This window comes from Alligator mississippiensis, chromosome 3 (assembly GCF_030867095.1).
Source record: "Alligator mississippiensis isolate rAllMis1 chromosome 3, rAllMis1, whole genome shotgun sequence".
Taxonomy (NCBI): Eukaryota; Metazoa; Chordata; order Crocodylia; family Alligatoridae; genus Alligator; species Alligator mississippiensis.
Window position 1 is genome coordinate 104333681 of NC_081826.1, and position 25274 is coordinate 104358954.

Consider the following 25274-nt stretch of genomic DNA (forward strand, 5'->3'; position numbering starts at 1 on the left):
GCCTGGGCAACTTTTATGCACTTTGTGCATTTTCTCCAGTGACTGTATTATGTAGTAGTCCTTTGAGCAGAAAGAAGAAGGTAGGAGTTCCTTCTCCTAGAGCAGAGAGGCATACTCTCTTTGGCCCAATGAAGCTTTACTTTTTTTTTTTTTTTTACGGAAAGTGGAATAGACAGAAAATAAGGCCTTAAAACTGGCCACGTCCCAGAATACCATGGTTGTTAAAGCACTCTTTTGGGAGATGTTGGTTTGAATCCCTTAAGGGACCGAAAGGAACTGAACATAGGTCTTATGCATCCTGAGCGAGTGTATGCTCTAAGCACAGAGGTATTATATAAAGTGGTCCCAAAAGCAAACAGTGACCCTTTCCCCATTTCTTGAAGGACATCACTTAGACGTTTACTTCCAGGAGAAGTTTCCAGGCTGTCGATCAAAAGGGGAGAGAAGTGTCTCAGTGGCCGTGTCTACATGAGACACTGACTGTGCAGTTGTTACTGTGCATTTAGTACTTGCATACCCAGGTACTAAATGGCTGCACAGTAACTGGTATTACTGCACCGTAGCATCTCCACACAACTTTTGTGGTGATGCTGATTGCACAGTAACTCGTTACTACTGCGCAGTAGCATCACATCAGAGTTCATACCCTGCAATCCTACTAGTAGTAATGAAATACAGCACAGTAGCATCTCATGTAGACATGGCCATTAACACTAAGATGCCATAGCTCCAAAAGTGGGGGAAGTTAAGTCACGCTTCTGGATCTCTTGCATTCTTTCTTCGCATTTAAACTCAATGTATACCTCAACTCACCTTGTAGAAGTTGTGATCTATCTATTTATCCATTTAGCCATCATCCCTGTTAGTAAGAAACAGTTATGTTTTTCTCTATCTGTCTATTATAAATAGGCACTTTGCCATGAAGCATGATGCTTAGGTAAACTCTTTCTGCTTCCTCCATAATTAAAATTAGAAATCTCATGTTGGCCTCCTTTGCCAGCTTACATCTTTATGAATCATGTATATGTAATTGGTTTGGACTAAAGCTTCATTGCATTCTGTGATAGGAAGAGAAATTCAAAATATATGTGACGTGAGTAATACAATTTCAACTCAGGCTGCGTCCTCAAGTAGAAATAAAATATATTTCTGATGTGCTGTCACAGAAAAGGAAAGTGTGCCTGTCTTGAGTACTTTGCTAAATGTACATGAAAAGAATTATGATACCAGAAAACTACTGAAACCCACAAGCAAAATTTGTCTTCTGCTGCTGTCTAATGTGTGAAAGCGTAAATGTGACACGCTAAAATACTATTCATGCAAGAATCTTATAACACAGAAGACTACATTTCTAATGAGAGATTTTGTTCCTGTAGCTTCAGTTTCAATGTTGCTTACTTCAAAAAGCAACCATAACTGTGGAGCCTCCATAATCGTAAGGTGGTATCTAGTTGTTCAGCTAAAGCAGCAAACCTGGAACTGAAGCTATCAGGACACTACAGGGCTTTCTCTCTCTGTCACTTTAGAGACCCTGAGAAAGGTGACAAAGGTGAGGTTTGCCTCATTGGCATATTTCCAGGCTTGAGTCCTGCAGGAATGGGTAAGTGGGACTTATTTTTCAGTGGTAGTCTTGAGAGCAGTTTGCAGTCAGTGCAGATGTACCCATAAAGGCCTTTCTGTATTTTTAGACTGAGTTTATGGGTTTTTGTTTGTTTGTTTGAATTAAGCACTGGCATTATCATTGTAGTGATTGGTTTGGTGGTCTTCTCACACCCAGCTAAGCCACTGTTTTATCCAAGTTTTTACATTAGTGACTAATCTCAGAATACCTGGCTGCCAATTGACTATGACTCATAGCTTGCTCACTTCTTCAGCAAGCATCAATTAAATCAATTTTCTCTACTCTCCCTATTACTGTGCAAAAGAGCATCTAGGAGTCTGTTACTTTGTAAAAACAGTTACTGAGTCCCTCATGCTATCTCTTGGATCCTTTGGACATGGGTCTCCTAGTGTCATTTCAAAATGTAACAGAGGCAGAAGAAGAGGCCTGTTTTGCAAAATCATCCTCCTTGTGTCATATAAGTAGCTTTTCATTAGGTCAGATGTCTGCAGGGAGAAGGTTATGAAGATGCATGCACTGTGTATATTGTTCTCCACTATTAATTCACCATACCCACCTCACTGTACCTTCATATGGAATTAATGAAAAAGTTAAAGTAGCTACAAGCTATATTCGTGTTTCAGCCCTGTCTTCTGGGTCCTTTGCTCCTATGAGTGGCCCTAAAAATGGTTAATGGAATGGCCTCTGGTAACAGGGTCCTAATGGAACGTAAAGACAAGGTTTCCTTAAAGATGGAGATCTACAGTGTGAAGTCTCATGAGGGTAGACCTACACATTCACATTAGGGTTGAACTACATGGGAGAACTCTTGTAGAGTTTTCCTACTTAGCTTGCTCCTGTGGCTTCTCCCATGGGAACTAAATGGTCAAATGTGGCTATGAGAAAGATTATTTACAGATCATTTTCATGTACAGCTACAGTGCCCAAGTGGTAGGGCCGAGCATAAGGACATTCCATTTGCAGCAGACATGATAGGAATCTTTCCTCAAAGTCTATCCAATAGGACAAAAGCAACTCCACAGGCATTGTTGTAATTTAGAGCTTGGGATAGACCTCATTTAGACTTCATGTCATTTTGTGTAGGTATGCAGTATTTCTCACTTAATCCATTATTAAGAAATTTTCAAATGGCCATTAAATATAGTTTGAGAGAGTACTTCAACTTTAAAATTAATTACCACATGTAAACCAGTCCCTCTGTAAATTCACTCCATCATTATCATGTTCAGATTGAATTTGCCTTAGAAAAACCTTCATTATATGGGGTACTAATAAATCTAATGACTACCATGAGCTGTTTGTTAATCCTCCTAAAGTAAATTAACTCTTATTTAGAATTAAGCTCACCTATTCATATAATACCAATCAGGTAAGAGGGAATTAAATTTGTAAGGGAACCTGTCAATGGATTTTGACTCTTCATATGTATCAAACAGAGTGAGCAGGTGGTATCTGTGAGCTGTGAAAAAAGGAAGGCCAGTTGGTGCCAATTCCCAGTGAGCAGCCAGACTCGTAGTCTTTTTCTTTTGCAGAGTTTATACAAAAGAAAATCAAAGGCCACAGCACATGTGACCTAAAATACATAATACAAGTTGCAACAAGGGAAGTTTAGGTTAGATACTAGGAAGAATTTTCTCACTAGGAAGGTAGTAAAACACTGGAGCAGGTTACCCAGAGAGATGGTAGAAGTTCCATCCTTGGAGGTTTTCAAAACCTGACTAGACAAGACTTTGGCTGGGATGATCTAGTTGGGGATGGTCCTGCTTTGAGCAGGGGATTGAACTAGATGACCTCCTGAGGTCCCTTTCAACTCAAATTTTCTATAATTCTAAATAATCATTTCTTGGCACATAAAGAACCAAAATGGGAACTGTCTGCTTTTGGGACATACCGCTGCTCATTGAGTACATCTGCATGAGACGCTAACAGTGCAGTAGCCTAATAATACTGTGCACTAGCCCATCACAGCACAAACAGTGCTAATACACTACTGCACAGTATTATTAAGCTACTGCACAGTAGCATCACTTGAAAAGCATTCACAGCCACTACTGTGCAGTTGCTCTGGTTACTGCACATTTATTTAGCACTTGATTATGCAAGTACTAAATTAAATGCGCAGTAATAACTTCACATTAATGAACATGTAGCTGTGCCCACAGTTATTCAGTCATACATACATACATACACACATAGACACACACACATAGACACACACACATTTGTGTGTGTATGTATATACGTGTGTGTGTGTGTGTGTGTGTGTGTGTGTATACATACATACACATATACATATGTGCCTATATATAGGTATATCTATATCTATATCTGTGTATGTATCGATGTGGAAAATGCAGAATACTCTCTCTCTCTCTCTCTCTCTATATATATATGTATATACACACACACCTACATCTATATATTCATATATACACACACTAGCCAATTGCCCATCAAGAATGACCGGGGGAGGGGAGGGGCAGAGGGGGCTGAGATGGAGTGCCACCACCTAATGCCCCATGCTGCCAGTGTTCTGCCTCTTGCAGGGAGCGGGTCTGGTTCTCGACGCAGCTTTGGAATCATGGCAGCGCTTCTCCGTGTATGGAGCACTCTGATTGGCTGTTTCCATCAGCCAATCAGAGTGTAATTAAAATATTATGGACAGACAGACAGACTTAAGCTTTTATAATATTAGAATGTATGTATATTGTTAAGGGAACACAGTGGCAAAGTAGTTAAAGTATCTTGCTATGGCTGCTCTGGACTCATGCTAAAGATTGCCCTAGCTCTAGATGACCAAGCTGTAAATGGATTCATGTTCATTCAGGATGCAGAGTCAAAGGATGTACTACCAACTAAAGAAAGTGGTGTATCTTAACCACACTAACACAATGAGCTATTAAGCTCAGGATGACCTTTAATTTGACTTAACTTTGAGAAAAATGTTATTACAGTAATCATTTTTAGATTCATTTTCCTTGGGTACTATCCACATGAAGAGAGGAACAGATCCAATAAAGGAGTTGGGGGTCAAAAAGTGGAAACCAAATCATGGTGTTAGACACGAAGGCTCCATATACACTGCATGGGAAGAACAGAATTAAAAATATGCTTAGCAGGAAGCTCTTGTGGAGCTAGCTAATTAAAGCCAGTGGTATGTCCAAAATTCCTGATGTTTTAGGAGCCCCATCCTGACCACAGTCCAAATTATTTCCTAAGCATAGACACCAACAGCCATTTTTTTTCAAAGAACAGCAGCTTGGTAGGTCAACACCAGCCATCACAAATCACTTTTTTTATATAATACCCTAGTGATTAGAAAATTCATCCAAGAAATAAACTACTTGGGTTCAACCCCTGCCTCAGCTTCAAATCTTCTACCATCCATCAATTTTCAGACAAGTCTGTGGCCAGTCTCCGTGTGCTGAAACTGTGTCACTGTACAGAAAAGAATGCAATACTTATTGTACTATAGAGAGAGTGTAAGAGGGAAGACATCTCTTATAAGTTAAGGCATTCGCCCAAGAGAGGGGAGTCCTGGGTTATGATCCATAATTCAAGGCCTGTTTCCAGATTTTTACATTAAATAGTCATTGGATAAAATTCATAAAGGGAATGGCACAGACTACTGATATCTTAAACATATATATTATACATATAATATATAATGTATATGTATATAGATGTATATGAGTAATATATCATAAACTATAGTTTCTATATAAATATATATACATATAAATATATTTATATGTATTATGTATAGATATTCAAGATATCAGTGGTCTGTGCCATTCTCTTTATGCATCTGCGTGTATATGTATGTGTGCATGTGTGTGTGTGTGTGTGTGTGTGTGTGCACGCACACACACACCCTTGAGAAAACCTCATTAATTTAAAGTCACCAAAACTGTAATTTCGAAAGAAACAGATTTGAAATGAGAGCACCCTTACTAATTTGCATATATGCAAATTAGTGCGGTAGACACAGGCTTAGTTGTGCAGGAGGCCGTGCAGCTGTTAAATAGAATGTTAACAGAAAAACCTGGCTGTATAAGCACTGTTTCAGTTTTATCTTTTTGTAAACTGCTCGAGTTTTAGCATAATTATTTGATAAACACACTCTTGAAACATATTTCTACGCATGTTTATGCATAGCTCAAGCTATACAAGATAGTAGTTCAAAGCCAAAAGGCTTGTGACTTACAGTATGATTCATGGGGTTGGGTTCCAGCAGAGTCAATAGTGTTTAAAGCCACAGTGACCTCCACAGCCCAGCACTCAGTATGTGTGTTTGTACTCCAGATACCCATCACAAAGGATCCATGTGCTTGTCCCCTACTCATTATTGGAACCAGGCATTCTTGTCACAAGTCCTGGAATGTTCCAAACATTTATATGCAGACAAGGCATGGTGCCACCTGGTCCAGCTCCACCCCATTATGTGTGGGGCCATACTGGTCACGTGATGGGCCAAAGGAAGGGTCGACAGAGCCTCTCATGTGCATAGACATTTGGTGATGTTTGCTGGACATTTAAGGCTGGTAAAAAAATAGAAATAATTGAAAATGAGAAAAATAGGCACTGCTTAGTTGTGAGTGTGAAGAGGAAGTTGAAGTCAATGTAGTAGTTCACTATGACTTGAAAGAGTTGGCACTGAGGGGGACAGAGCATGATGTTTTATTCAGATGGGCTGCACTAATCTAACTTTATGGTAGGTTCCCACTGGCATATTTAATAAACATGGATCCTGGCCTTGGGCTAGGTGCTCAATGAGCTTGCTTAATGTGGGCTGCATTCAACCAACTTTGTAGTTGGCTCCCATGACTGAGCATGTGCTGCCTCTGGCAACAGTTTAGTGATAGACAAAATATTTAATGGTCCAAGAAACCAGAAAAGGACTTCAAATTTCAAAGTACCCATATTTTGAATTATCCATATCCTAAAGCGTACAGAAACCTATCCTTTCAGCTGGGGAATGAAAATAGGTTCAAAGTATTCCATCCTTTGAACTATTCAGTATCAAACTAACAAGGTTTTACTCTGTGTCTGTGTGTGCGAGTGTGTGTGTGTGTGTGTGTGTACACGCCTCCATATATGTACATATGTATGAATTACCTTTGTGAGCAAAAGATGCAGAAGAATAAGGCTAACACTTTGCATGTGACCTTTTGTAGCACCAGTAAAACATTTGCATTTGACAATCCACTAGGTTCACTTCATAACCTGGTTATTTTAGTTTTTGGGACATAAAGGACAAGGCAACATATTTTTTTAAAAGAAAAAATAGTAGCTTTGGAATAACAAGCCAAACACGATCATAAGCCTGCTTTATAGATAGGTTTGTGCTAAGGCAAAGAAACAACAGGTCATTATGATGCAAATCCCAGAAAAATAAAAAATGTATAGACATCCAGTTGACTCTCCTGTGCATGTGAAATTCACTCACGAGTTAAGCTTTCCAGACTGGCTCTTTATTCTCAGACAACATAATATGCCAGTCTGCTTTTCTTCAACAGTTTTACTTTGCAGTTCAGCCCTCATTGCCAGTTTACATTGTAATGCAGTTTAATGCAAAAGCTTCTTGAAGCAGAAAACATTTAGACCTGGCATCTCAGTCAGGGTTTTGGAAGCTAATGTTAATTTAATCCAGTGAATAAGTAGTATAGCTACACATACAGAATGCATTCTGCTTGTGCATGCTATAAAAGGGATTTTGTGATTGTTAAATTGCCACTGGGAATGCAGCTTGTGTTTTTATTATCTTTACTGTTACTTTGTCAGGTTTTGGGGTTGGCCTTTTTTTGCTTTATTTTGCTTTGTTTTTCCTGTCTCTTGATATTACTACTCATTTCCTTACCTTTTGAGGGCTTGTAATTTTTTCTGAAGCAATAAACTAATTGCACAGCTAATAGACATGTCCAAGGGCAGCCGTTATGTCAAGGGTTTGCCAAAGCTGATTAGCTACATCCTTGCTGCACCTGAAATGCTAACAATTTTGGTCAATCTAGAAAAATGATATTCTTCAGTGTGAGGCCATTAGACCTGTAGAGTCATTCAAAGTCAATATAAATGTTTGTGTTTGTTTTGTTTTAAACAAGAGGGGGGGTTGCTATTTACTAATATATATATATATATATATATATATATATATTAGTAATGTCACTGTCTCTCTCTCTCTTTCTCTCTCTCTCTCTCTATATATATAGAGAGAGAGAGAGAGAGAGAGAGAGAGTGGCATTACTAAATATATTTTAACAAAATTTTTCCAACCCCATTTCAATACCAGTTCTGAATTGTGATTTCTGAAGATGAAACAAATATTTAAGGTGCTCAAAGAATTTTACTAATCTTAATTAACTAAGGTAGGTAATCAGCAGGATAGCTGTAGGGAGTCAGATAAGCTGGGCTCTGTTCCTAGGTTTATCATCAACTTTCTGTGCAGCTTTGGATAAATCACTTCTAACATCTCTATGACTCTGAAGATGCACCTTACCTGACACAATGCAATGTCATGCAGAGATATCCAAGTTAATGTGCTTACAGACACTGTGGGGATCAGAAGAAATATAGTCATGTTACTGGAAGCAAATTCATCTGCTGAGAAGCAAAGTATATTAGCCCAGGTGGATTGCCACACTAACATATCTATACAAATACCAGTAATCAAACTAACATATACAGCTTGCTCAGTTCTCTCTCCACAGGGCTGATTAAGCCAAGGTCACATTTAAATAATTAGCACTGCTTCCAGCAGATCTGATTCTGATTCCTAATCCAGTGTTCTATTATGTAGATTATGGTCCATCTTTCATTAATGCTGAAGTATAAATACACAATACTAATTATGATGCTGGTCTTTGACTAAGCATAAGACTTTAGCTTATCCAGCCATCCACCATAATGACAATTTGTAAACATTAGGCTTTCTGTGAGTTTTTCCCTTTGAAACCAATATCATTATTATTCAAATTAATAAGAATGGCTTTTATTCCTTAGTTATCAATTTGATTATTACATTTGATTATTGAATTACCATAAATGTGCATGATGTTCTACAAAGTAGAGAAAAAAATGTCTGTCCTGCCTGAGCACTTTACAATTGAATGGCAGAAAGTCACAACACCATCTAAGCTACATAAATTCATAGATTTCATAGACATTAGGGCTGGAAGGGACCTCGGAAGATCATCGAGTCCAGCCCCCCGCCCAAAGGGCAGGACGTCAGCTGGGGTCATAGGATCCCAGCAAGATAAGCATCCAGTTTCATCTTGAAGGTGTTCAATGAAGGCGCTTGAACAACCTCCGGTGGTTGTTTAATGGAACCATAAAGTATGGTTCCATTAAACAAGGGGCTCTAAGAATCCATAGGGAACAAGAATTTATGGAAGAGGGGGCACATCTACATGAGATGTTTACTGTGGAGTTGCCTAATTGGCTCCACAGTAAACATCTTGGCATCTACTTTTTTACTCCACAGCAGCTGGCGTGACTGGCTGGGACACAAGGGTGCTTCAGTGCAGGGGCTGCATTCTTTCATGCCCCAGTCAGACTTTCCGCAGCACATTGAGCTGGGCAGGAGCAGCCCTGGTTTCTCAGGCTAACTCCCAGGGCCCCCCACCAGCTGGGACTGCTCCAACCCAGCTCAATGTGCTGCGGTCGCAGGCACATATTTCAAATGGCATACATGGAAGTAATAAACTCCAGTGCGATAAGTGCCAGAGTTTGTTGCTGCGCTCTAATTGCACATGTAGATGTGCCCAGGAAGACTTAAAAAAATTAAAATGTTAGAAAAAGAAGTGGGAGACTATTCCAAATATAAATGACAGCACAAAAGAAGAGCAATTTGGCATGTCTGGAATCTACTGAAAATGGGCATTTGACGGTTTAAGGCTTAACTGATTATGTTCTGTTGTGGAGAATGTTCTTTATGGCTCCCAGATAACTTAGTGAGTCTTATGAATCCCTTTTTACTTGAATAGTAATTAGGAATCTGATGGTGCTAACTATTTGTGTGACAAAAGACATCTATTTTAGGTTATTGAATAATGCAATGTTATTTCACTAGTGAAAACCAAGGAGACCTCCTTTTTCTCCCAGATTAGTAACGCAACCCCTACTCCTGAAAACAGGGGTGTATGTTGTAGCCGTGGTGGTCTAAAGACACAGGCAGATGAGGTTCTTTGGGTGAATCTGATATCTTTTATTAGACCAACTTAAATAGTTGAGAAAAAAATTTCTTAGCAAGTTTTCAGGTTTAAAAACCCTTCATCAGGCTGAGGAAGCCTCTGCAGTTGGTGTGTGCTCTTCCTGGATGGAATAAATAGTAAAGGCTTCTTTACGATTAATTCCATCCAGGAAGAGCACACACCAACTGCAGAGGCTTCCTCAGCCTGTTGAAAGGTTTTTAAACCCGAAAGCTTGCTAAGAAATATTTTTTCCATCTATTTAAGTTGATCTAATAAAAGATATTAGATTCACCCAAAGAACCTTGTCTGCCTGCTCCTGAAAGTACTCACATGAATTACCCATACTTATGCAAACACTGAAGACAGTACAGGATCAAATCATATATAGAAAGAACCTTCAAGCATCTGGCCCAGACTGTTAAACATATGAAGTGCTGCAACACCCCAGGTATAGGTGGCCTTCTGTCTAGTGGAATTGTTAGCCTCAAATTTGGTGCCAAGTTTTCCTAAAAGAAGCCCACTAGGTACTGAAGGAGATGCCTAGGCACGAGTGAAGCACACAGAGAAAGGGCAGGGCTTTGGCATCTAATCTAGTGTGTCTGGTAAGTACCTACTTCTTGTCAGGCAGGCACCTCTCTCTCCTAGGGCTTCTCCCATGAACCCGATCCTGGAGTTAGACATCTAAGCAAAGTCAGTTGCTTAGGTATCTATGCCTGGTTTCCTGTCCATGAAAACCAAAGGGAGAAGGCACCTAAAAATAGTGAATGGTCTAGTGGGTAGGGTACTAAGGTGAGGTATGGACCTGGAGGCCTTTGTTCAGTATCCTGGGTCTGCCTGATTACAGCAGGGATTAGAACCCACATGTCCCACATCCTGTGCTGGTGCCCTGATCACCAATGTGGAGTGAGACACGCATGATCCTTCTGTTATGTACCGCCCCCCCCCCCCCCCCATCAGTGACCAGCACCTGGCCCTTTTGCTACTGGGTCTGATAGGTGTTGGCCATGCCTACAGGACTGTGTCCTGCAAATGAAGCTTTTTTCCTACCTGTAGGCTTTTCTTACCAACTCATTGGTTGTGAGACTGCACCAATGCTGAGATGGCTTTGTTTATAGTAAATGGCAGAAAATTATATGTCCACATGATTTAGATGGCAGGTAAACAGGGCTTGAACGTATAAGAGGTGCCTAAATGTTGAATGTAGGTGTGTAAGTGGCCTTGAAGAACTGGACCTCTCCACACTAACCAGGGAGTAAAACAATGAATCCGTAAAAGAAAACGAACTGTAATCATAGTGAAAATATGAATTTGTTCTTTTTCTTCTTTGTTTGAAAAAGAATGTTCCTCGGTTAGTGGGGCACAACTATAGATAGGTAAAGAGCATGGACAACATTGTGTTAGTCAAAACATATGCCAGTTCACAGGTATGGAGAGTACCTCAGAAGTGTTTGGAGGATATGAATCAAAGCGTTACATTAGAGAGAAAAGGGAGATTGGAGAGCCTACATCCTAACTAATTCGGAGACAACCTTTCTCTCAGTTGTTTTTGAACCTTAGTAAATTGATTTATGGCAAACCTTTATAATACACTGTTCTCTGCTTTCCATCCAGGTCACAGTCTCGGTTCAACAAAGGTGTCTCGTGCACAGACGTTTCCCAGCTACACCTCAGAGCAGAGCGAGGAGCACCAGCAGTCCCTGTCGCTGTCTAGCAGCTATGGATTCAGCTACAGCTCAGGCCTCATGCAGTGACATACAGAGAGCAGCTGATCAGAGAGACAGTCTAGCCTGGAACCTGCCAGTAGGGTCAGGAAGTCACTTGCATCCTCAGCAAAAGACAAAATGTAGTGAAAACTGAGGCATATCAGCTCCGCTTGGATTACAATGAAGATTAAAAGCTGGAGTACAGCTTCCCGGAAGGAGAGGCTAAGTCTTTTATTTATTTTCTTCTATTTTCTTTCGTCCCCATATAAAAAGAAATAGAACTCCAGTTGTAAGAAAGTAATTGAAACAAATAAAATCCTGTTGGTGCGAAGGTTTCTGCATGACAGGACATGCCCATCCTGGGGTTGGAACATGATGACACAATATGAGGTTCTTGCCGTCCATCTCCATTGTCAAGTTTGCCTATCTCCACACTTGATGACAGTATCCACTTTTATATCCTGGTGGCCACTTATTGATTCCAGTCGGTACTGTAGACGTGTTACCAGTTAAACAGCATATAGATACTGCGTATGTTATCCTTAGAAATAAGCAAAGTTGTAATTCTAAAAAGGAACACCTTTTTAATCAGGCTCCCATAGCTACCATGGCTAGACAGATATATATTGCGGGATGGCAGGTTAACATTTCCTAATACATTGGAAAATAGAATTTGTTGCGTTAAAAGTAAGATCATTACCTAGTGCATATCTAACCCTAAGTTTCTAGGGGCAAATTGTGACCCCACTTGTGTGCACACAACTACCATGAATACCACCGAAATCTGTGCACACATAATTAAAGAGAAGGATCTGGCCCTGCAGAGTCACCTCTTCTGAAAAAATATTTAAATAGCAAAGTCTGCTGTTTGACAAATTGAAAAGAGGAGACGCTGTTCTTCAAATCTGGGCCGAGTTCTTCGGTGTCAATCTTACATTCCTCATTACAGACCAGGATTCTCAATTGTGCTATAGCTGAGTTCCATCCCTGTCCTTCTGGTTAGAGTTACTTTGGTTTTCTCAATTTATTTCCCAGAGAGGTTTGAGATGCAAACTGCATTGTGTATGTGGTCATGGATCAATTATCCATTTCACTTGAAAAGACTTGGAGTAATTCTAAATTAGAACTTTTTTTCTTTGAGGTGCATTTAACAAAAAACAAACACCCCCTCCCCCCCCCCAAAAAAAACCCCCAAAACAATAAACCATGCAAATTGGAATTTGGAGTTTGGGATTAGTAAGGGAGAACACTGAAAGCACCCCCTGAGGTGTGAGGAATGAGTTTTAGCTGTTCTGAAGAGTTCAATGTTCATAACGGTTATCAATTATTTATGTACAGTATGTGATGCTTTGAAATTTTTAAAACTGGAGAAGGAAAGATCTGCTCACTGTATTTTGTGTGAGGAGACCTTTTGCTCTATTCCTGGTGTAGAACGGATTGCCATGATTACCGAAGGAATTTCCATCATTTGTTTGTTAGGATTGGTAGAGGACGTGTAACAAGGAGAACCATAGACTTTTCCAAGTACACAGTTTTCTCTCTTGTAATTTAACTTGAAAAGGGTCATTTTTTATAAAAAGGTACAAAAGAAATGTCTGCTTTTGATTAAACCCTTATTGATATGGTATGCTCAGCTTCTGTCCAAACACTTTACAGGCTAACAGATTGTAGTCTTACACACGTCAGTGAACAGCTGCTGAATGAAAAAGGTTTGTGGTCTGTTTGAATGAATCAGTGGCAGCCTGCAACAATCGAGTTTATTTTTCTCTTTCTTTTCCTTTCTTTTGCTCTGTCTCCACCACTACCACCACATTTACAAATAGAACAGCTCCATCTATATAACATTTGGATGGGCTAACACCACAGTGAAAAATTACCACCCCACAGTCAACAAACTGCACCCATAGTGCACTCTGAGATGTGCCCATCAGTACAAATTCATCTGCACTTCCCTTTTTGAAAAGGCAATCATGTTGACATTTTGTTTCTGGGAGAATGTTTGCATTTGCAAAGAATACATGTAAAATTCAGCACAAAGGGTTGGATTTCCAGCATGCCAAATTTGTATCATTTGAGGTTCTGGCTCAATATTTTTACTTCTCTAAAACTGCAAATGCTGCAACTTTCTCACAAAATATGTATATTACGCACTTTTTTCCTCTAAGTGTCTTGGTGTGATTTTTGTTTTACATTTTGTCATCTCAAATATCACATTCATATGGTTTGCTTAGTGATGCAAAAACTTCTTACTTAATATTTATGGTCCAAAGTATAAGAATATGGCAAGATAAAAAACAAATACAGGGACACTGGAAGTTCTTTCTGGCCACATGTCTATATAATTCCACATCCTGTCTCTGGTGGTGGCCATTGCTTGTACTTAAGACGAGAAGATAAAACTCTACAATGCACTCTATTGCAGGGAGGTAGGATATCTGCTTTCTAACCCAGTTGGTGGCCACCTCTTCTAGTAATGCATGAGAAAAGCCTGTGTACTTTTAGCCTACACATCTGCATCATTCTGGGCTTGTAAATAACCAGATGTTATTCATAATAAAAGGATTAGCCACCTACAGTAATTTCATTAATTTGCCTTCACAATAATATACAGCAATAATTTTCAAACAGAGCATATATAAGTACTTGTAGCAATTTTTTGCAGCCACAGGTATGCAATTAATTCCATGATAAAGGATGGGAACTAGATTCCAAAATCTATTGAGAATCTGTTTTAACGAAAATAAACATGTAAAGAAGTTAGAGATAGAAGCAGAGGCACTTACAGTACCCCCATTAGTTGGAAATTGGACCCCTGAGAACCAGAGGCAGGTGAATAAATGAAGTGAGTTCATTATTTGTGCCACTTCAGAACAACAGATGATAACCACTTTCAAGGGCTTTATATGATATCCTCAGAAATGATCCTCAAAAAATGTACTTCCTAGGAGAACTGGAACTGGCAGGTAATACTTGAGGGTCTTACCAGAAACACTGCCTCGATGGAATTGCTTTAACATATACCTGTTCTATAAGATGAGTGAATTTTCACTGAGACACCTTTTGACAGCTCCTAGTGGTTTTGCCAGAAGGAAGACACCCTTTTGGCTCACTAACATGGTTGAGCTGCTGCCTAGAGACTACAAGGCTCCGTAAGGGACCTGGGGATCACAAAGATCCCTGTTCAAGTCTCGGCTTTGTTCATGTGCAAGATGCACAGACAGCAAGTCCCCTCCTAAACCAAGAGAAAAAGCACTCTAATTTCAGCTACATGGCTGTAGAGAGCAGGAGGGCAACGTGTCTTCAGTGGTACCCAGATACAACCAAGAAATGTAAAAGGTTACCAGTTTTAAAGCTGTTGTTTTTATCATGTTCTGGTGACATGAATACGTTAACTGTAATTTTAAACTTTGAGGATACCTGGGTGTATATTTGTCCCTGTAAACAAGTGGTGCACTGCATAGTTATGCCTTGTGACCAGAACATCTCAAATACTAACGTGCTAAATTGCAACACGCTGGTGTTTCTAAGCTATAGAATTCACTTAGGACAGGAAAGGAGAAGCAGGATGAAGACGAGTGTGATTTTAAGGCAGCAGAAGATCCTTAGAGTGCACTCCCTGTTTTGAAACACCTACATTTTGGTCATTATGTGTCACTTCAAATTGACTTTGAGTGCATCCTGTCCTTACGACAGAGCTTTTTGTCTGTCCACTTTCAAAAAGCTAAACATCTTACAATCTAAAACACACAGTGTTATTTGTAGAATAAGCCTTTGAGCTCTGTCTTGGACTTCTCAGTTCTGTTCCCAGTTCCACACCTGCACCCTATCCTAAGAGAATTTGGAGAGGAAGTGAAAAAAAGACAAACTTAACAAGAAAAAAAGATTTACAAATATGTTGGTAAAATAAATATAGGAATTAAATGTTGCCCAACTAGCCAGGGAAGCTGTTCTGTTTCATTCTAGCAAAGGTCTAATAGAGTTTGTAGCAAAAGTTTGCAATTGATAGCATTAAAATAAGCAGGAATTGCATAGTAAATAAAAAGCACACTGGTTTAATTGCTTTTCTTTAGCCCAGCCTGTTTTTACATGATACAGGTTTTGGGACTCAACATCTGAAAAATAAAGTTTTAAAGTGGTCTCTGCAGCAATAATTTATATACTTCAGCCTGCAAGCATCCTGTTTGGTTACTCATTTGGTGAGCTGTAGGCAGCCTCTAAGAACCTCTGTCTTTAAATCATGGGTAGTACCCCACCAACAGACATCCGTCCTAGCTTGCAGCAAACACCTATGTATGCTGGAGAGAGTTGCAATTCAGGTTTATTCCTTTATCAGCCTTGACTTTATCAGCACTTCGACAGGTGTTACTTAGCACCAAAAATGCTAGTGATTTCTGAGACGTCTATGCAGTAAGAACTGACTGAGATCTCAGCACAGACTACGGTTACCAGCATTCTGGGCTGGATTTTAATGAGTAACTAAAACCCGAAGGCTTGGTCTCCTATGACAAGATCTCAGACTTTTGAAGCACTACACTTTCTAAGATGAAATCCAGCATTATTAATATGCAACTATTCCTTCTAGTGAAGAAACCTCTCTCTGCTCATTTCCTCCTAGTTTTTAGAGTTTCTAAGCTTTTAGTCATTTTATAGCTTCATGCATACAAAAATACCCTTTCTACAAAGTTGAGAAATGAAAATCAGGGCATAGGAAGCAGGAAACCCTTATTTGATTATGGGAAGAGTGAGCTCCCACAGAACTGAAATGACTTTTCTTTAACAGAGCAGTGGCATTTGTTTTCTTTTTTTTTTCCCATAAGAATTTACTGGTCAACATACAAACACTAGGTTCCCATGACCCTTCCTGCCACCCCTCCCCTGTGCAAAATAAGCTTATATTTTGCTAGTAAAATGTAGCTGTATTGCACATTATTGCAGTGACACAGCTGTAGCGTTTGAACTATGAGATTAAGTTTTGATGCAACATATAAGTTTCGTGGATGCGAACTCTTCCCCTCCTGAAAACAATAGCTTATTCTTTTTTACTATATACAAGTCTTTAACTATTGATTGATTTTCTAAAAAAGTTGTATGATATTTGAACCACAAGGGAGTAAGCCAAATAAACACCTATCAGAATAAAATGAATGTTAAGGGTCACAAAGATACGAGAACCAGAGCTGATTATCTGACAGCTACTGAGGTAACATTAATCAGGTTGCCTCTGTAAGCCTAGCCGCTCAAAAACAATGAAGTCAAGGAAGAAAGGGGAACAATAAATAAGTCCACTTATTTAGGTATCAAAATATCCGGTTAGAAGTCTGGGTTTGATTTACCAGAGTGAAATCAAAGTTATGTTGAAGTTAATGGGTTTTTTGCCATAAAATATACTCTTCACTTTTTTTCTGCAGTTTATTCCTATATTTGATAAACTAAGTTTGTCTTTCAGTTGTGCCTTACAGCCTACTCGAGCTTAAAAGTGGGCATAACTGAGAAGAGATTTTGTCCTATTTCTTTCATTTCTCATTGTTTGGTGAGTATGTAAAAATGCTCCTGAGAAAGTAGTTAAGCCCTTTCTGAATTTCACACTGAACAGTATTGAGAAAGGTTACATTTTCGCCATATTCTTTTTATCCTGGTGTGTGGGAAGTGTCAGGAGAATGATTGAATACATTTGCATCATTCTGTGCTTGTTACAATCATAGCATTGTCAAGAAAATGGATATATTTTTCAGTGTTTTTTCCTGTAACCTTTTTTGTGATCAAAGTTATACCCCATTTTTAATGTACAATAAATTCTTGTTCTTGGCATATATTTCATTGTCTTGTAACAAAGACTGTTATAGGCACAGAAAATAGCACAAAATTAATCCAGTCTCTTGAGAATTTTACACCAATAATGAGAACAAAGATAGCATTTACACATCTATTCTCATCACTGCTCTTTCATGAAGAAGAGAACACGGTACAAAATAACGCTTTCTTTGTGTCAATATTAATACTGTAATCTTTTAAAGCTCTTCTGTTGACAGGAGGTGTTTCAGTTCTAGAGGTGCTTTTATAAAAGTTGTCTTGCATCTTCATACTATTTTAAGAAAAATAGGCAATGCAGAAAAATAGTATAATGGAATTATGCTAACCATTATACTATATATGTACTCGTGCTTAATTTATTGGCACTGTATCTTGCATCAAAAAGAGCACAAGAGCAAACAGTCGTGTTCTCAGGAGAAAGTAGTAGGGTTCTCAGAGAGGCAACAGAAAGGCTAAGAAGTATCACAGTTTAGGAGACATGAAACACATATAGTACTGTGGCCTGCAACATACTTCATTATAATGTATAGCTTAGACTATTGGAAGTACATTAGTGGGAGGTAAGAGCAGCACCTTATGCTCAACTCTGATCACAAGATAAAACTCAAGTAGAAGAATGTATAGCATAGGGAAGGTCAAATGAGTGCCCAAATTAGCCTTTTCAGAATACAACAGTAGCAATCCAGTTAAGGTGCATTGTTTAATCCAGATGCAAATCTCTCTCTCTCTCTCTATATATATATATATCTACACATATCTATAGATATATATATTTGCTGTATAAGTTATGGAATTCACTGCAGCAGTATATTAGTAAAACAAACAATTTGAAGCATTTCAGAAAGGATTAAACACTGAGATAAATAAAAATGGTGTCTGTGGTTATTATAGATTAAAAAATGCATACAGTGTGTTCAGTCCTCATGTTTTAGGCCATGAAATCACTCATAAATGAATTCTAGTGAAAATATGCCTTACACATTACAATTATGGGTTTTTACATCTTCCAGAGGATGCAGTAGAACTCCTAAAAAGTCTATCTTCTTGCCAACCTTCTTTTAGTTCTGAAAAAATGTGGTATTGACAGAATATATTTAAACAGAATTAAAATATATGCTAATCTACTTAAAAATATGAGAAAAAAGTGCTGCAAAATGTACATCTGTTTGTAGGTTAGCATGCCTAATAACCTAATGATCCCTTAAATCATGATATTTAATATTGTAAATTACTTAAAGTTTGCCAGAGAAATTGCTGTAACAGTCTAAATAAAAAATATATATCAACAACATTTTTTAAAAATGCTCTAAAATGCATTGAAACTGGCTATTTTGTCGTAAAAGGTGAAAATATGCTCTTTATTAAACATTGAAATGTATTGGGTACTTCCATTATCTCTTTCACCCTTGCACCTTGTTGGCTGGTAAAATGGCTATGCTTAAAAATTTGCCAATTGCCTTAGATAGCTTCATACATTTACCTTGGTATTCCAGCAATTTCCTATATTATGTATAGGGAAGTATAAGGCAATGCCATAGCAAAGATAGCAAAGTCATCTTTTTAACTAAAGGTGAATTGGTAGATTTTTGTAGGTATCGACCTACCAAAACAGATGCATCCCATATGAATATTTGTAATAAACACATTTTGCTAGCAGAATGTAATGGTATAATGGTGAATTTAATGGTAGAAGTCAGTTCAGTTTTATGAGTCCTGGGGATAGTTGCGAAATTTTGAAAATATTCCATATAATATTTTGGTTGGGATCTTCATTGGTAGAAAATTATTACATAGAGTTATTTGTTTCAAAATATATTGTATTGGTTTTCACTTTGCCCAAGGTCCAGGATTGAGGAGCTACCTGAGTTGTTTAAATTATAGCTCAGCTTTGATTAAGACATCAAGTAAGTCCCATTTTCAAAGTTATTTTGGTCCCTGGGCAGGAAATACTTTAGAACAAACTTGTCTAGGAGCAATGGGGAACGAATATAGCACGCATAGACCCTGGCACCACTTAGATAACCTAAAAGGTGAACCAGGCCCTGTATATCTTATAAAATTATTCAGAAATTGGAGGGAGTCATCTGATGAACATTGAAAGTCAGGGGGAGGGGCAGGAACAGAATTAATGGGCAACATGAAGTATGTACAAAACAGATTTCAGTCACAGCATTCAGCAAGGATGTTTGGGACCAGGTCCATGAAGGTAAATAGATGCCTAACTCAACCTCCCTTGAAGATCTGTGGCCAGATTCAAATCTGGTTTCAAATCTACACTTAGGCATTAGGGCCGCATCCAGACGAGCATGGCCGTGCGGTATGTGGAGCCGCAGACATGTCTGTGGTGCCACATATTGCACGTTCAGTTGTTCTTCACACTGCAAGGGAGCAGCAAGGAAGGTTTCTTTGACCCCTAGATATCCAGTGGTCAAAAAAAACTGTGGAGGAAAAAAATGGGAGCAGAGCACGCATGGGCAGTGTGCACCACTCAGAAGCAGAGCCAGGCAACCCAGAGCCATGCTGGAGCTGCCGGTCAGGCTCCACATGGCAAAAACGCCACTGCTGCAGCCCTGGGAGGCCCCCAGGACCCCAAGTAAGGCTAGTGCCCCGGGGTAAGTTGCTGCACGCCAGGGGGTGCATGGCATAGGCATTCTCTGGGGACAGCTAGAGGTGGCACAAGTTTGTGCCACCACTAGTTGCCCCTGGGGAACCAAACATCCACACCACACCACACCACACCAAACATCCACACCATAACCACTAACTACAAAGGCATGCATCCTTTTTGTCTGGCCCTGTGGCTCTTGCAGTCTTGCGCTCTGACTCCTAAAGTATAAGTACTGTAGCCACCTTAGTTCAGTAGTGCCAGTAAGCAATGTACTTTGCTCTACTGTAGGCTCCAAAAATTTGGGGTACCTAGAACCCAGGTCTCTCACCTCTTGTATATGCTCACTACTAGGTTATTGGGCAAAAGGTGGGCTCTTACTCATTTTAATACTATCAATGCAAGTGAGGCAGGTTCCAGCATGGCTAATGGAGCATGCCTTTCCTGGGGCCTAAGCAAAGTTTAGATGCCTCCCAGCATCAACAGGAATTACTACAGAGCTTCAGTAGCAGTTAGGCATGTAAGTAAAAAATTCTGTGACCATATAAAAACTCAAATGTAAACATGGAGGGAGTTTTGCAGTCCAAAGCAAAGGCATCTAAGAAATCTTATTTCACCTTTATGTTCCTCAGTTCTGCATCCACGTATACATAGCTGCATAAGCACAGTTTTTTCACATTTACACAGATTTTGGATCCTATTTTCCTCCTGTGTCTGCTCAAAAGGTGCCATCATAACCAATCAGCCATATAAGAGAAAAACTAGGTGCAAGTCTTCAACAGTGTGGCCAGAGAAGACTCACTGCTAGAAAAAGGTGGTTTCCATCTTTCAGTGACTAGCCTAGTAATTAAAATGCTTGCTCATGGAGTGGGATACTCAGATTCCTGGCTTCCCTGCCCCCACCTTGTTTGGAGGGTATTTAAACCTGCATTTCTTACTGCCCAAACAATTGCTCTAATCACTACCATCAGATGGGCATACCTCAAGTTAGTCTATGGCACTCCTCTTGAAGACCCACTAGACAGTCAAGAGTGGAAGATATGTGAGGCCTGGAAGTCAGTAGGCTATAAGAACTATAGCTTACTATGGTAGACTTCACCCTCAAGGTGAGGCACCTCTAGCTCTGCCCTAACTTCACGCTCCAATGGGTCAAAAAGTATGCTAGTGGTGTCCATCCCTTTTATCCAGTGACAACGCAAGAGGGATAAAAGTCAGTGAGCTGGGAGTATAGCCTAGAATCCAGGACCCCTTCCTTTGTAGGGCACTACTTAGCTTACAGTGCCATATAACTTCTGGCTTATTTTCTTCATGGCCCTGCATTTCTTCCCTGTTGGCTTTCTACTGAAGCAGCTTCATGTTGACAATTAGCTACTTCTCTGGTCAACACTTAGCCCATACCCTGCTGATTAACACTCTAGTAAGAAGTGGGAAACACATTCAAATCCTCTCTGAACAAGGAAAATTAAGAAACTACTCTTCCTGGGCAAAGACCCTTACTCAGTGGTTTTCAAACTACCTAAAGTCACAAAATGCTTTCATATCACTTCTTCTGCCCCAAGACTCCTACCCCTAGTTCTGTGGGCTATGTGAGCTGATGTGGAGCTAGGAGACCTGGCCTACCAATGGCAGCACACCCTGACCCAGCCTGCTTTGCCATTATCCCCAAGTGCTTTGTAGTAGAACCCTAATGTCCTACCATGCTACCCCAGGGTACTAAAGAACAGTTTGAAACCCACTGCTCTCACCTTTAAGTTATCAGCCTGAAATGTGGGAGCCAGAATTTTGCACCTCTGACTGGCAAGAGTTTTAAGCAGTCCCAACTGGGTAGGGGGTTTGAGGGTTGGCCTTCAGTGGCTAATGCAGGAGCAGAGGTGTAACAGGGCAGCTGTACATCTTGGGCAGTGGCAGCACCAGCTGCTAGCAGTAGCAGTGTGGCCAGTCACAGCTGTAGCTATTTTTTGCACCCCTTCTTCCCCAAAAGCATCACCTGTGGCTACTGTCCCCATTGTTGCCCCCTCCAAGTAATGTTAATATGCAGGGCTTAGGAGGAAATTAGGTCCAGAGATCCTTCCTGAAGACACCTCAGTCCACTGCTTCCCAACACCATTCCCTCATCCAAAGCCTTCCACTGCTAGCAAACACAACCACCCTCCCCTGAAGGGAGGCAGAGGTGAAGGCAAGTCGAAAGTATCATGTTTGTAGGGGGGCCATTATAGAGGACATTCCGGTTTTCTGCTACTCTGTCCTCTGTCCTCTATTGATACGAAACCTGATGCCTTTATGTCCTCTATTTTTCTCTTGACGTCAAAAATAAAGGACATAAAGGCATCAGGTTTCATATTGCCAGAGGACAGAACCAATAGAGGACAACTGGACTGTCCTCTATGATGACCGCCCTACATGTTTGTTATGAGGGCATTACAAGGACAGAAACCATCTTTGGGACATAGGCACAAAATTAAGTAAATACAGTACTAGGGAAAATAATGCAGTATTCCAGCTCTCCTTCATATTCCTCCTACACCCAGGGTATGATCTTGATCTTCTTTCTGGCTCATGAAGCCAAAAGATGGCTGCTTTCATAGATTGAAGTTCCTCAGTAGCCATTTCTTCCAAGCGTTTTGTATTAGAAAATGGAGAGCTTTTCTTTAACGTATTTTACGTTTGAAAGTTTTGACAATGCCATAAAGCACAGGATTTCCCTTTAAACATGAATCAATGGTATACTTGTTTGTTTCTTTGCACACAACAAAAATAAATACTGGCAATGTGTTAGTACTAGCATCACTGAAAACAAGCCATCTTACCTTTTATTCAAAAGCTTTAAATCAGTACAATGTCATTTTCCATATTACACAGTGATTAAATATTTACTAAATAACTGTATGAAAATGTGCTTTAATTCAGATAAATCCTCATCAGATGTATCTTAATTATACTGTGTTTCTGGGACTAGACTTGGGTGAAGGGGAAGCGTTGTTTTTGTTATCCTTAAGTAATGCAAAATGGACTGTGGTAGACACATACGTTGGCTGCTGTCTTGTACTTATGTTACCAATAAAGTGTTGATTTATAAATTATTTGGACAAGCTTTAAAGGGAAAAAAACCCAAATAAACCCTCTATTTCAATCCTATTTACAAACACCTTCATTGATGCTATTTTACTGTTAAAATCAGTCATAAAGTCCCAAGAGCTACCTTAAAAGGAGCCCCCCCAAAGACTAACTTTACAACATGCAAATTTTGAAATAGCATACCATCCCCACCTCCACCCATATTCATAATGCAAGAGGTTTAGAGGTCAATAACTTATATAAGCCACCCTTGCTTAGACATTTTCCCTACATTGGTTGTCACTAGAACTGATTTGTAGTTACTCCATACAGGGCGCCTGTAAATTGTATGTAAACTTAGAAACTGACTTGTAATTATGTGGTATCCATTGGCAAATGACTTAACTGACTTATGACAACTAATTTATTTCTCCTGGCCAGGTTCTTTTTTTCTGAAGTCACATTATAACTTACTGAGTTTGGGCCATTAAAGACATTGACATATTTCATTTTGGTTTTTTTTAATGCTTTCAACTGATGTTCAGCTGCTGTTCACTGATACTACCATTTACTAGAAAAATAAAAATGTTGCTTGGTCTGCTAACTGGAAAAAAAATTAAGTTATTGCCCTTAATATGCTATGTGTAATGTGATAATTTTCCCTGTGAACCATCCTGGTAGAAGAAAAACATCTATGGAATGTGAATTAAAATAGATTGAATAAATGCAAAAGTGTGAAGTATAGATTTTTTTCCCCTTAAAGCTGGCAAACATGGAATTACGTTTTGGGGAGTAAAAAAAAATGAGCAAAAAATGTAAGGCCCCTCAATTCCATGTCAGCGAAACAAGGACACTTATCAGAAACCAACCAAAATAAACAAACTGATTCTACAGCTACTCAAACCAAAAAATTATTCTCAGTAGAAACAACTCCTCTTTATGTTATGTTGAATAATCTGGATACACTTGGAGGGGAATCTGTGCCTCTGAGAGAGGGGGACACTACCAACTTTGTGGTTTATATATGATGTGATATTAGGAGCTCTGATTTGGATGCTTACACGTAAAGCAGTCATTATATTATCTTTTTGGCATTTAAATATAAATGGGATCACCAGATCTCTGACAGAGGAAAGCCCCACTGCTACAGGGTTTTACTTGTAATACTGTGTACAATTAAGAATGATATGGTATGACATTTGATAACTCAGGAAATAAATCAAATTATTAATAGTACATTTCTGTGTAGCCTCATCTACATGATGCAAATCCATAGGTCATGTGCAAACATTTAATATTTCTTAACTCCTTCAGTAGGTGGAAAAAGTAAAGTACCCCTTGTAATGTGTATAGGTATTTGTTAAGGCATTCACAGAGCCAAAAAGTGATGTTTTCTAATGGTGTTTGACATTGTAAACAATGAAACTCTTCAATGATAGGTTAAAGGATGTTTTGTTTGGGTTTTTAGTCTTTAGCACTTCTCAATTTTAGCTGAAGTATAAGATAACTGCACAATGCTGTGATCTACCCCATAGTCTGAAACACATGTGCCCACATGATGACCAGAAGAATCTAGATCACTGTTTTCTCATTCACATGAAAACAGCTTTCTGTTGGAAGAGACTAAGTAGAAATTGCTTTTGCTGTCAGATTGCTGCCAATGCTCTTTCCCAGCCAAACTAAGTGGCAATGATAATGAATCCTTAGGCAGAATAATGTTGCCTTTTCCCTCCTTTTCTAGGATGTTCAAGTTCAATGCTATTTTCACTAATGTTTCAAGAGAAAAAAGGTACCATGCAAAACAGGAGTGATTCATTGGTCCTGGCATACAGTATATCGTATGTTATGGCATAATAGTATGCAGTTGTATGAGACTAGTAGTCTTCATGGTAACACCCTCAGTTATGTGGGTTCTGTCCTCCATGACAAAGTGATCATTCTACACATGCACACAAACATTCCCTGAAAGCACTTGTGTAAAGGGCCAACAGGATGTATAGACACTCCCCACTTCTTAGGTCTGTCTTCTGGTTTTCTTTCTTTGGGGATTTTTCTTTCTATTTGTGTGTTTTCTTCTATAGGTTTCTGCAAAATATATATACATATATATATACACACACACACATCTATATATGTGCGTGTATATACATATATATCAATTTGTGAATGTTCTTATCCATGCTTTTTCTGCTTTGCCTCATTTACTCATGTATTCTCCATGGTCTCATTTATTTTTTGTGCAACTAAATCTTACAATAAATTATTATTAACTATAACTTGCTTATGACAGA

The 25274-nt window shown here is 39.2% G+C and overlaps 1 protein-coding gene across 1 annotated transcript in view; it reads left to right on the plus strand.

Moving 5' to 3' along the window:
• The window catches only part of DOK6 (docking protein 6), a 491572-nt gene extending 466313 nt beyond the window's left edge, over window positions 1-25259 (plus strand). The window contains exon 8 of the mRNA XM_014606729.3: window positions 11422-25259. Coding sequence (XP_014462215.1) covers window positions 11422-11561 — 140 coding nt within the window. The 3' untranslated portion in view covers window positions 11562-25259. The remainder of the gene's footprint in view (window positions 1-11421) is intronic.
• Window positions 25260-25274: the final 15 nt, after the last annotated feature.